Raw genomic sequence first — 12,039 nt, 5'->3', positions numbered from 1 at the left:
TGCAAGAGATCAGTCATCCATTCATTGCTATGATCAGTGATCTCCTGAAGAAGCTATCCCTTTTCCTTTCTTACTGTGCCCCCAGATGTTCAGATATAGCCTACAAGTAAAGTTACCAGGTTGTTCACTAGCTAATTAGGTAACATGACGGAACAAGGTGTAAACAAATGACCCGCAAGAAGCTTTAGAACGACCCGCGACATGGTTTATTCCAGGTCGCACAGCTAAGTATTTAGGAGCATATGCGACCAAAATGGTCGCACTTTAGAGCCCTGGTCCACAGAGCACCATTCCCTTATGAACAGCAGATAGAACTTCAGACAAGTTATATGGCTCTGTGGACATCCATTAGGCCTCCTCAGCCACATATCAAAACCACTGCCTGCCAAGATAGCGGTCAAAATAATTTATAGCTAGAGGTACAGTGGATGACCAGCCCCCATCAGAATGGCTGCTTTTGATCTCACCTTCAGCTGGAAACTGGATGACATAACAGGCCTGACAGGCCAACCCCGGATAATGGTGGTTTATGAGGACAGTGTTGAGTACGAAGACGGCCATGGAGACATGACACCCATCAGCATACCAGATAAATTGAGAAAATGGCTGCCAGGCATCCACAGAGTGGAGTACAGTAGGTCATTTGCTGTGTTTTTTTGCCAAGGGCAAATTGCCCTCAATAAGACATTTATTTAATTTATTCAGAAGATAAACCGCCCCTGAGATTAATCAACTCGTTACCATGGGGACTAGAGGGCACCAATAAATACAGTACCAAGAAAACAATCATACGACAGATAACAAGAACTGTGGTGGAAGCATGGACCAGAAGGACAAACAAGGTCAATCTCATGGACAATGTGACCTTGACAGTTTTATCACCTTGAATCACTTTTCCTTAGATAAGAGGCCAAACAAGAGAATCAACTAGGCCTAAGTGAAAATAGCAGGGGAACATTGTGCAACTCTCTCCCCCGTGAATAAGAAGAGAGTGGTTTGACCTTACCTTGCCCTCCTGATCCTCAAACACAGACTGGTCCACGTTGCAGGCGAAAAGGGAGGTGGGCAGGTCGTTAAAGTCTGTGATCTGGTGGAAGCTGTCGCCCAGCGCGGGATGTCCCACAGTGCTTTGCAGTACCAGCAGCTCCTCGCCCCCCAGTAGGTAGACCCGCTGGTAGAATGTGGCGTTTCTCAGGTTGGAAAATAAATGGTCCCCCTTCATGGCTACAGAGCGAGAGAGCGAGAGCGAGAGCGAGAGAGAGAGAGAGAGAGAGAGATGGGTGTGCTCAGTCCAAATGCTGTGATGGCTCCTAGGGGGAAGAAGTGGACAGTCAAACTCTCCTCCGTACCAGTTCACTTGAAGGCTAACTGATCACTGATGTAACTGAATGTGGAGCTCACACTCGGTTAAATACACACAAATCAGCAGTGCAGGACTTACTGTATCTTTAGCTCTTGTTCTAGAATAACAAATGTGTTCTGAGGCTTAACCTTACAGGTTGTTTTACTATGACTTGGTTATGAACCCCTGTACCCCCACCACTCCCTCATCTATATATTTTTCCACATACAGTATCTGAAGTGCACCTGACATGATTCATTCCATAGCCACAGAGTGGAAAGTGTCGTTAGGCAGCGTATGAATGGTGATCTGATTAATCAGACTGGCTATAGAGCCTGGCTTAGATAGTCTTTTCACACCTCTCTCTGCTCACTCTGTTCTCACAACCACCGATGACTTCTAAAACAGTCCACCTCCACAGGAAGTTAAAACAACAACACAGAGAGACAGAGAGAGGCAGGGAGAGAGAAATATATATATGAGAGAGAGAGAGAGAGAGAGAGAGAGAGAGAGAGAGAGAGAGAGAGAGAGAGAGAGAGAGAGAGAGAGAGAGAGAGAGAGAGTAGATAGAGAATAGAGAGAGAATAGAGAGTGTTTACCTCTCCAAACCCCAGCCAACAGATGTTAACCTCTGGCCCAGGCCACTAATACTCTGCCAAAAGATTAGGTGATGGGCTTAGAGATGGGTGATCCCACAGAGGTGTAATAAGGGAAGGAGTGGAGGATGGAAGGAGGAGGGATGGAGGAGAGGGGAAATGGAGGAGAGGAGTGGAGAGGATTGGAGGGTGAGAGGGGAGAGTGGTAGATGGAGAGGGGTGGAGTATAGGAGTAGAACAGATAGAAAATAGGGAGGTGGAGGTGAGAAGGATATGGAGAAGTGAAGGAATGAGGGGCTTGTCACGGTTTCCCTGTCATTAATACACCCTGACATGTCCAGTCCGCTGGCGAGCCTGCACTGTCACCAGCAGCCTCATACTCACACACATCCCGTGGCTATTTTAGGATCAGCACATCACTCGTCACACACACACACACACACTGTTATGGACAGTGGAAACACACACACACTCTGTTATGGACAGTGGAAACACACACACACACACAAACACACTGTTATGGACAGTGGACACACACGCACACAAAAGGCTATAGATAGTGACTGTGGCTGTCTAGATCATTCCTGGCCTGTGTAAACGCTGTTATAAATAGCTGCAACACTAATGAAATCCACAGAACGCTGGGGCACTTCATTAAAAAGAAGTGTTCCAGACAGGCAGGGCCCTATTTCATTTCAATATCAGCAGTGTGCCCTGTGGTCTGAGACAAGGCTGTTAGAGAGCCAAAACACGAACACACACACACACGGATTGTAACGATCCCGGCAGTCTGAGTCGGGTCCTGTCTGTGGACTAGTTTTTCTGCTCGTGATCTCCAGTTTCCCGAGGGTTCTGGAACGCTCCGGGGAGCTCTCTTGATTTCCGCACCTGCATCCCATCAGCAATCTGCACACCTGGTCCTGATCATCACCCTTCTTAGGCTCTGGCCTAACATCCATTCCCTGCCGGATCGGTAGCCATGAACAGTAGGTTTACCAGAGTATCAGTCTTAGAGCTTCTAGCGTTAGTTTTGTTGTTTTGCACCTTGTTGGTTTGTTGTTTACTTACCTCCGTTTTGTTCCATCTGCAGTCACTCATCCGGGACCTTCATCCAACCTCTGCCTGGTGGTCGGCTGCCGAGCCATGATTGGATCAACCACTGCACCCCCAACAACTAATCAACGCCGCCTCGCTCTGTTCCCTGGATTATTCAGCATCACTCTTGAATTCGTAAATAAACACTCACCTTCGTTTCAACACACCTTGTCCTGGTCTGCTTCTGGGTTCTGGCTTTGTAACTCGTGACAGAAGATCCGGCCAGTAATGAACCCAGCGGACCTGGACTCTGTTCGCCATGCCATTTCCCATCAGGAGAAGATGTTGGGACAACATAGCACGGCACTACAGGAGATAAGCGTTGTCAGTTCGGAACCTTTCTACCGGTCTGACGGAGGTCCAGAACCAGCGCAAGTTTCCGGTGGAGGATCCACTACCGGTTTCACCCATCTCGCCTGCCGCGTCTGGAGCTGTGTCCTTCCGTGAGCCCAAGGTTCCGACGCGGGATAAATATGAGGGGGAGCTGGGAAGATGCCGTTCTTTCCTTATGCAGTGTGGGTTAGTGTTCGATCTACAGCCCTACTCTTACGCACACAGACAAGGCTAGGATAGCCTTTGTGATGAGTTGCTGCGTGGTCGAGCGCTGGAGTGGGCTTCAGCCGTTTGGGAAGACAAGACCCCTGCATGGCTTCATACCAGGGTTCACGGCCGAGATGAGGAAGCTCTTCGACCATTCCGTCCGAGGGAGGGACGCGGCTAGGCGCCTGTTTTCGCTTCACCAAGGGACTCGCAGCGTGGCCTGACTTCGTGTCGAGTTCAAGACGTTGGCTGTGGAGAGTGGGTGGAATGAGGAGTCTCTGCAAGCGGCCTTTTACCAGGGTCTGTCGGAGCAGCTCAAGGATGAGTTGATCTCCTATCCGGAGCCTAGTGACCTGGACAGCTTGGTAGCCTTGTCTATTCGGGTGGATAATCGAGTCCGAGAGCGAAGGAGGGAGAAGCAATGGGGTCCGTCCAATCGATCAGCTTCTCAGTTCCCAGTCGGGTCGGGTGGTGGACCAGAACACGCCGATCATTCTCCACCACAAAGGATTAGTGGAGAGGTCCTCCTCTCCCGATTCTGAACCCATGCAAGTGGGGCGGCACGGGTTAACCAAGGAGGAGCGTCAACATAGACGTAAGACCAACTGCTGCCTCTACTGTGGTAGCTCGGGACATTACATCTCCACTTGTTCCCGGCGGTCGTCACTGCCCGGCTCGCTAAAGTTGGGAGGACTTTTAGCGAGCCAGTTTCAACTCCTCTCAGTACCTCTGTCAGACCCCGTTTCCCGGCTACCCTTGTGAACAGGAATCAGAGCTTAGCGATTAACGCTTTTATCGATTCAGGTGCCGATGGAAGCTTTCTTGATGCCGAGTTGGTGGAACAGCTGGGGCTTTCCAAGGAGCAATTGCCGGAAGCCATTGAAGCGACCACTCTGAACGGCAGTAGTCTGGCACGTATCACGATGAGGACTGAACCGGTTAAGATGCTGTTGTCGGGGAATCATTGGAGATGATTTCATTCTTCATTCTGCCGTCTTCCCATGTTCCTCTGGTCCTTGGATACCCCTGGCTGAAGGAACACAATCCCACGTTCGATTGGGTGACGGGCAAGGTAACGAGTTGGAGCCTTGATTGTCATGCTAACTGTCTCAAGACTGCCTGTCCCCATTCGGTTCCCACTCAGGTGATTGAGGCTAAACCCCCAGATTTGTCCCTGGTTCCCGAGACATATCACGATTTGGGGGAAGTGTTCAGTAAGCAGAAGGCTCTGTCACTCCCTCCCCACCGACCATATGATTGTGCCATCAACCTGTTCCCTGGAGCTGTCTACCCCAAGGGAAGGTTATACAGTATCTCCCGCCCTGAACGTGAGGCTTTGGAGACCTACATCAAGGGGAGTCCCTAGCTGCTGGTCTCGTTCGTCCCTCGTCATCACCCCTGGGGGTCAGGATTCTTCTTTGTGGGTAAGAAGGATGGCTCTCTTCGACCGTGTATTGATTATCGGGGTTTGAATGACATCACGGTCAAGAACAAGTATCCCCTGCCCTTGATGAGTTCTGCCTTCGACTCCTTATACAGGGTGCTACGGTGTTCACTCAAGCTAGACCTACGCAATGCGTATCACATGGTCCGGATCAGAGAGGGAGACGAGTGGTTGACGGGTTTCAATACACCGATGGGTCGCTTCGAGTATCAGGTGATGCCGTTTGGACTGACCAATGCTCCAGCGGTATTCCAGAGTATGGTGAACGACGTCCTGAGAGATATGATCGGTCTCTTTGTGTTTGTTTACCTGGATGACATTCTGATCTTCTCGAGGAACCTTCCGACCACGTCCAGCATGTCCGGCAGGTTCTGCAGCGATTGTTGGAGAATCGCCTGTTCGTGAAGGCCGAGAAGTGCGAGTTTCACGCCCACACGACATCCTTTCTCGGGTACATCATCTCCAGGGGAGAGATTAGGATGGACCGAGGAGAAGGTTAGAGCGGTTCTGGAATGGGCCCAGCCCCGTACGAGATTGCAGCTCCAGAGATTTTTGGGGGTTTGCGCAATTTCTACCGCAGATTCATCCGGGATTACAGCCGTGTGGCCGCTCCGTTAACGGCCTTGACTTCCAGTATCAGGAGCTTCAAGTGGAATCCGGAGGCGGATCGAGCGTTTCTGGATTTGAAGAGGCGATTCACCAACGCACCGATTCTCTCTCAACCGGACACGGCCCGTCAGTTCGTCGTTGAAGTGGCGCGTCTGATGTGGGAGTTGGCGCCATCCTGTCGCAGCGATGCTCCACGGACAGTAAACTCCATCCCTGCGCCTACTACTCGTCGCCTTTCGCCTGCGGAGAGGAATTACGATGTGGGTAACCGGGAGCTCTCGCGGTGAAACTTGCCTTGGAGGAGTGGCGCCACTGGTTGGAGGGGGCGGAGCAGCCGTTTATTGTCTGGACTGACCACAAGAACCTTGCTACGTAATCGCTAGACGTCTCCACTCCCGTCAGGCCAGGTGGTCGTTGTTTTTGGACGATTCAATTTTTCCCTGACGTTCCGACCTGGATCTAAGAACCGGCAAGGCGGACGCCTTGTCTCGGATGTTCTCCAAGACGGAGGAGTGGGTCCAAGACCGAGACAATTCTCCCCCGGAACTGCGTCGTGGGAGCTGTTAGGTGGAAGATTGAGGAGGAGGTGATGGCGGCTCTTCGGACGCAGCCCGGTCCCGGTAACGGTCCACCCGGTCGGTTGTTTGTGCCTGAGTCGGTTCGTCCTGCGGTCTCAAATGGTCCCACGCCAGCAAGATGGCTTGTCACCCTGGCGTGGCTCGGACGATGGCGTTTCTTCGCAGACGTTTTTGGTGGCCTGCCATGGCCGAGGATACTCGGGGTTATGTTGCTGCCTGTCCAGTGTGTGCGCAGAATAAGAGTACCAATCGGCCCAGCTCTGAACTACTTCACCCCCTTCCTATTCCCCGGCGACCATGGTCGCATCTGGCCCTGAACTTTGTCACTGGGTTGCCCGCTTCTGAGGGGAACACGTTCGTTCTGACTATCGTGGACAGATTCAGCAAGTTCGCCCACTTTGTGCCAATGTGCCAAGCTTCCCTCTGCCTCGGAGACGTCCGAGATCCTGGTTAGGGAGGTTTTCAGGGTCCACGGGTTGCCCAGTGATATCGTTTCCGACCGTGGCCCTCAGTTTACCTCTGCTGTCTGGAAGTCCTTCTGTTTGGCCATTGGGGCTACAGTCAGTCTCACATCTGGTTTTCACCCCCAATCTAATGGTCAGGCGGAGAGAGCCAACCAGAAGATGGAATCCACGCTACGCTGCCTGGCCTCTTCCAACCCCACCTCCTGGGTCTCTCAGTTGCCTTGGGTTGAGTATGCCCCACAATACTTTCTCCCTACATCTGCCACTGGGATGTCTCCCTTCCAGTGCCTGTATGGCTACCAACCTCCCTTGTTCCCTTCTCAGGAGAAGGAGCTCTCAGTGCCTTCTGTTCAGGCCCATATTCGTTGCCACCGGACCTGGCATCGGGCCAGAAAGGCACTCCTTAGAGTTTCGGACCGGTATCAGCTCCAGGCGAATCGTTGGGCCCCGCTCCCACCTACACCATCGGAGATAGGGTCTGGTTGGCCACGGGATCTTCCTTTACGGACTGAGTCTAGGAAGTTGTTACCGAAGTTCATTGGTCCGTTTGTGGTGGAGAAGGTGATCAATCCGGTGGCAGTTCGACTCAAACTCCCAGGGACGCTCAGAGTCCATCCCACCTTTCATGTCTCCTGCCTCAAGCCTGTTTTCCTCAGTCCTCTGTTGCCTCCTCCGCCTCCTCCTCCTCCTCCTCGGATGATCGGAGGTGGTCCTGCCTACACGGTGCGACGGCGCATCATGGATTCAGGCGGGGCCGGGTTTCAGTATCTCGTGGACTGGGAGGGGTATGGTCCTGAAGAGAGGAGTTGGATTCCGCGGCGACAGATCCTAGATGCTGACCTCATCCGTGACTTCTACCGCCTCCATCCTGGCGCTCCGGGAGTCCGCCCGGTGGCGTTAGCGGGGGGGGTACTGTAACGATCCCGGCAGTCTGAGTCGGGTCCTGTCTGTGGACTAGTTTTTCTGCTCGTGATCTCCAGTTTCCCGAGGGTTCTGGAACGCTCCGGGGAGCTCTCTTGATTTCCGCACCTGCATCCCATCAGCAATCTGCACACCTGGTCCTGATCATCACCCTTCTTAGGCTCTGGCCTAACATCCATTCCCTGCCGGATCGTTAGCCATGAACAGTAGGTTTACCAGAGTATCAGTCTTAGAGCTTCTAGCGTTAGTTTTGTTGTTTTGCACCTTGTTGGTTTGTTGTTTACTTACCTCCGTTTTGTTCCATCTGCAGTCACTCATCCGGGACCTTCATCCAACCTCTGCCTGGTGGTCGCGCGGCTGCCGGAGCCATGATTGGATCAACCACTGCACCCACAACAACTAATCAACGCGCCCGCTCTGTTCCCTGGATTATTCAGCATCACTCTTGAATTCGTAAATAAACACTCACCTTCGTTTCAACTTACCTTGTCCTGGTCTGCTTCTGGGTTCTGGCTTTGTAACTCGTGACACGGATGCTCCCTCTCTCTCGCACACACACACCCACACACACACACGGATGCTCTCTCACGCATGCACACACACACGACTGTATACTGTATATGAATGGACAAAGCCATCAATCAAGTTACACCATTCATTCCTATGTGAAGAGTCAATAGCGCATGAAGCCAAATGAAGCCGGTTAAGATGGCGTCAAAGATTTTTATAACTAACCCAAGATAGACCAGAGCCTGTCGTTTCTAATGGGAGCAAATTAATCATAGTGGGCAGAATAAGCAAGGAGGTGGGCAGAGCCAAGTACGAGCCAGTGAGATCCTATTGGCGTGTTCTAGCATTTATTTGCATATTTCCGTTAGGGAACGCCTACTCTGTGAAGTGCGTATATGCAATAACTCAATTCACCATTGCATTCCTTCTAAACTACGCCATTTTTAGAAACTTTGGTAAAGGGTAAAGTCTACAAAATGCAGTCCACTCTGTTTGTTACAGATTAGTTTTGGAAACTGAAAACTGTATGGAGATCAAATGTTTAATCGATGAGAAAATTTGCAGAATATCAGCCAAAATCCATCTTGCTCCATCTTCTCCCACTGCCGGCCTCTGGGCTTCCTCTCATCACCATATTTAGTAGTGAGTGGAAACGCCAACCGTATGCTTCACATTTATACATCCGGTGAAATATCTGGCTCATTGTTCTATCTGTGATGGCGTCTCATGGAGACATAACATGCGCAGGCTAGCTCAGTGCTGTCCCCTCTCATTGATTAACTCAAGTTGAAGGCCGACCGGGGTACTGCAGGCTGCCATTAGCAACTAAATTATCCTTACAACTTCTTCTGTGTGCGATTTTTTAATAATCTGTTCAAGGACATACAGTACATCTGGTGTATTAGAAGCAATTATTGTCTTCGATAAAAACAAATATTTACATTATTTACACGAAGATTCACGACGGAGATTGCCATTTTTCCATTCACTCTAATGGGGATCCTGTTTTCTGCTAACAATGCAGTACCGCGGTCGGCCTTGAACTTCCATGGCTTCAATGGGAGGGAGCAGTCATTCTCCCCGGACACACACACATACACACATACACACACACAGCCATTTATGTCTCTGCTGAAGAGGATATGGGTTTGGGTTAGACAGTAAGAGTGCAACAGGTCCAGAGAATAGAATGATGCATTCAGAACTGTGAGTCAACAGCCTGTCTGTCTGTCTGTCTGTCCGTCTGTCTGTCTGTCTGTCTGTCTCTCCATGCCACTCCCATTAGCCACCTGTGTGCTTGTTTACTCATAATCTCAGATAAAAGATGACTGATTAGCATGAATACATTAAGCACTGTACTTTCCAAATAATCAGAATGATAAACAAGGCTTAATACAAATCATATCTCATGATGAATGGAATCAATGGACCATCAAATGACTGTTCTACAAACTAACTATGCTAACTAAGAGGCAAGGAACATTAGACAAACCACAAGGTCAATGACTAAAATCATTAGGCTATATTGATTGGCCCATTGTGGAACATTCCAATTGTCAATTGTTCCATTTCACTGATCTCATGAGTGAAACATGCTTATCTGCCCACAGAGAGCGCGAGCGAGAGAGAGAGAGAGCGAGAGAGATGGATGGGTGGGTGGGTGGGTGGATGGATGGTAGTGGTGGTGATCCAGCCAGCACCATATGCCTTGATAATGATAACCTTTTGTTCAGAAAATCATCTGCTGAAATAAGTTACTAACATACCATCAATCATATCAAGGTGCAAAGGAAAAACATGTAGGGCACAATTGTTACAATGCTATAGTAAGTGGCATGCAATATTGCTTACTGAATGTATTCTATGCTAAATCTACTTCAGCAAACCATTTAGTTACTGACTAGCTGAGAATTCTCAACTTCATGGAGTTGAGAAGAATTCTCAGCTAGTTACTGACAGTCTATGCAACAGTTAGATCAATAATATTTATCCCCACAGGAAGCAGCACTATGAGGCAGACATATTCATTCCGTCTTTCAATGAGTCATATCTGCAGAGGTTTAACCACTAGCAACCTGTTGGTGTCAGAGTGAGCCTGTCTGGAGGGACCTTGCGCTGTCAGAACAAATCAACTTTCTCATGGGGAAGAATTGTGGAAACAACCGAATCATACCTCACACCTGATAGCCTACCTCAGGTCCTATATAATCTATCAATATGCTATACATCTATTGGCTACATGTAGGGTACTTTTCCAGTAGGATGTTGAATAATAAATCAAGATGAATAGACAAGTATTTGGAGGTTTTTAAACTGCTTGTAAAGTGAAGAGTGGCTGTCATGATGTTCAAAGAGACGCGTTGCGTTGACAGCTGGTATTTCGGTCTCAGAAACTGTCAATGTCACTAAAGCATCCTAGGGGTTAAATTGGGGGAAAAGGAGTTAGGCTACATAACCTCTAAATTGCCAAGCAACATAAATGGAAGGCTAATCTAAATATATTTATATTTAAAGAAAATCATATAGCCTACGTTAGCCTAAGATCTGCCTATTTTGGGGGACAGGACAGTTCCATCATCATCATCATCATCATCATCATCATCGCTAACAAAATCCCAATGTAACCTCTATTCAAGACTCGGTGAAAGTCATTCGCTTGCAAGTTAGAGCACTTTCCCACCCGCTGACACTCACTACCCTATCCACCCCACAGCTTCAAAGCAACGCAAGTGATACTTGTCAAATTTCCACATAGAAACGCGATATGTGAAACCAGAGTCGCCATCGCTTCTCTCTCTACCTGTGCGGTGTGTATCCGTCCGACTGGTGTCTTCAGCGTTGTCTCTCTACCTCCTCACTCTTCTTTGTGAATCAACCTTGCATTCCAGCTGTGCGCCGATAATCTCCTGACGTTTTTGCAGACAGTTTGACTCACCAATGACTGGCCTCCGGCATCCTAATGATGTTCGTTACCCAGTAATGAAATACAGCTATGTCCACAGGGGGCATTATTTGACCAATAGTCTACCAGGGAGCGGAGTGTCTAAAAAAAACTACAAATTAACAAAGGTGGAGACCACGTCAGAGCTTTCGCGAGCCTTTGGGATGGATGTTGCCGCGCTTTCAGCAAGTAGCCTATCACGCGTCCTTGCGGGCGGGTGTTTGCTGGCTTCATATCGAATCAAATCAAACATGTGTTACGACAATTTATTGCAGTGATGATAGGTTAGGCAAATAATGTGCATATTTGACAATCAGATTCCCAAGCACGTCTCTCAGTTTACTCAAGTAGCTTAAACTGGTATCATTCATAAACGTCACGACAATTTATTGCAGTGATGATAGGTTAGGCAAATAATGTGCATATTTGACAATCAGATTCCCAAGCACGTCTCTCAGTTTACTCAAGTAGCTTAAACTGGTATCATTCATAAACGTCAGTTGTCTTGGAATATTTTAGCCCTCTAAACTCTAGAGCATGTTTATTAATTGAACACTGACATTTGAAACAGCTGCCATACATTTATTGTAGGCCTATGCTATTCTAGACCTATTGGTAATGATTCATCACCATTTTGAAATGCATAACCAAAGACTGTCAGTGCATTTAATGAGTGCATGAATGAATACACGCTATCTATCAATAATGTATTAATAAAAAAATAAAAAATATGGTCTGTCACATAAAACATTCAAGTGTGTCCAGTAGCCTAACTTTCTAACCTTAATCAACCTCTATCTTCCTCACTGTTCTCCCACATCAATAGGACCATTTCATTAGGCAGACATATTTCCTCTTGTAAACAAGTATAAACCTGTGACCTGACAGATCCATACCTATTAGAATATACCACTGTCCACTAATGGCCATCACTGACAATCTCATGGGCCGATCGATGAACATTATTTTGTACTAGGCTACAATTACATCAATATGCAC

The 12,039-nt window shown here is 48.6% G+C and overlaps 1 protein-coding gene across 2 annotated transcripts in view; it reads right to left on the bottom strand.

Moving 5' to 3' along the window:
• The window catches only part of rcan2 (regulator of calcineurin 2), a 116,817-nt gene extending 105,671 nt beyond the window's left edge, over window positions 1–11,146 (bottom strand). Inside the window, exons 1-2 of one of the 2 annotated variants that reach the window (XM_041860505.2) lie at window positions 10,900–11,146; window positions 1,007–1,224 (exon numbers count right to left, since the gene is read on the bottom strand). In XM_041860505.2, coding sequence (XP_041716439.2) covers window positions 1,007–1,222 — 216 coding nt within the window. In that variant the 5' untranslated portion in view covers window positions 1,223–1,224; window positions 10,900–11,146. Of the gene's footprint in view, window positions 1–1,006; window positions 1,311–10,899 lie in introns of both variants that reach the window. The other variant, XM_041860504.2, reaches the window with a different exon arrangement.
• Between the last annotated feature and the right edge of the window lie 893 nt (window positions 11,147–12,039).

This window comes from Coregonus clupeaformis, chromosome 33 (assembly GCF_020615455.1).
Source record: "Coregonus clupeaformis isolate EN_2021a chromosome 33, ASM2061545v1, whole genome shotgun sequence".
Classification (NCBI taxonomy): Eukaryota; Metazoa; Chordata; class Actinopteri; order Salmoniformes; family Salmonidae; genus Coregonus; species Coregonus clupeaformis.
This window is presented reverse-complemented; position numbering and strand designations above follow the sequence as displayed.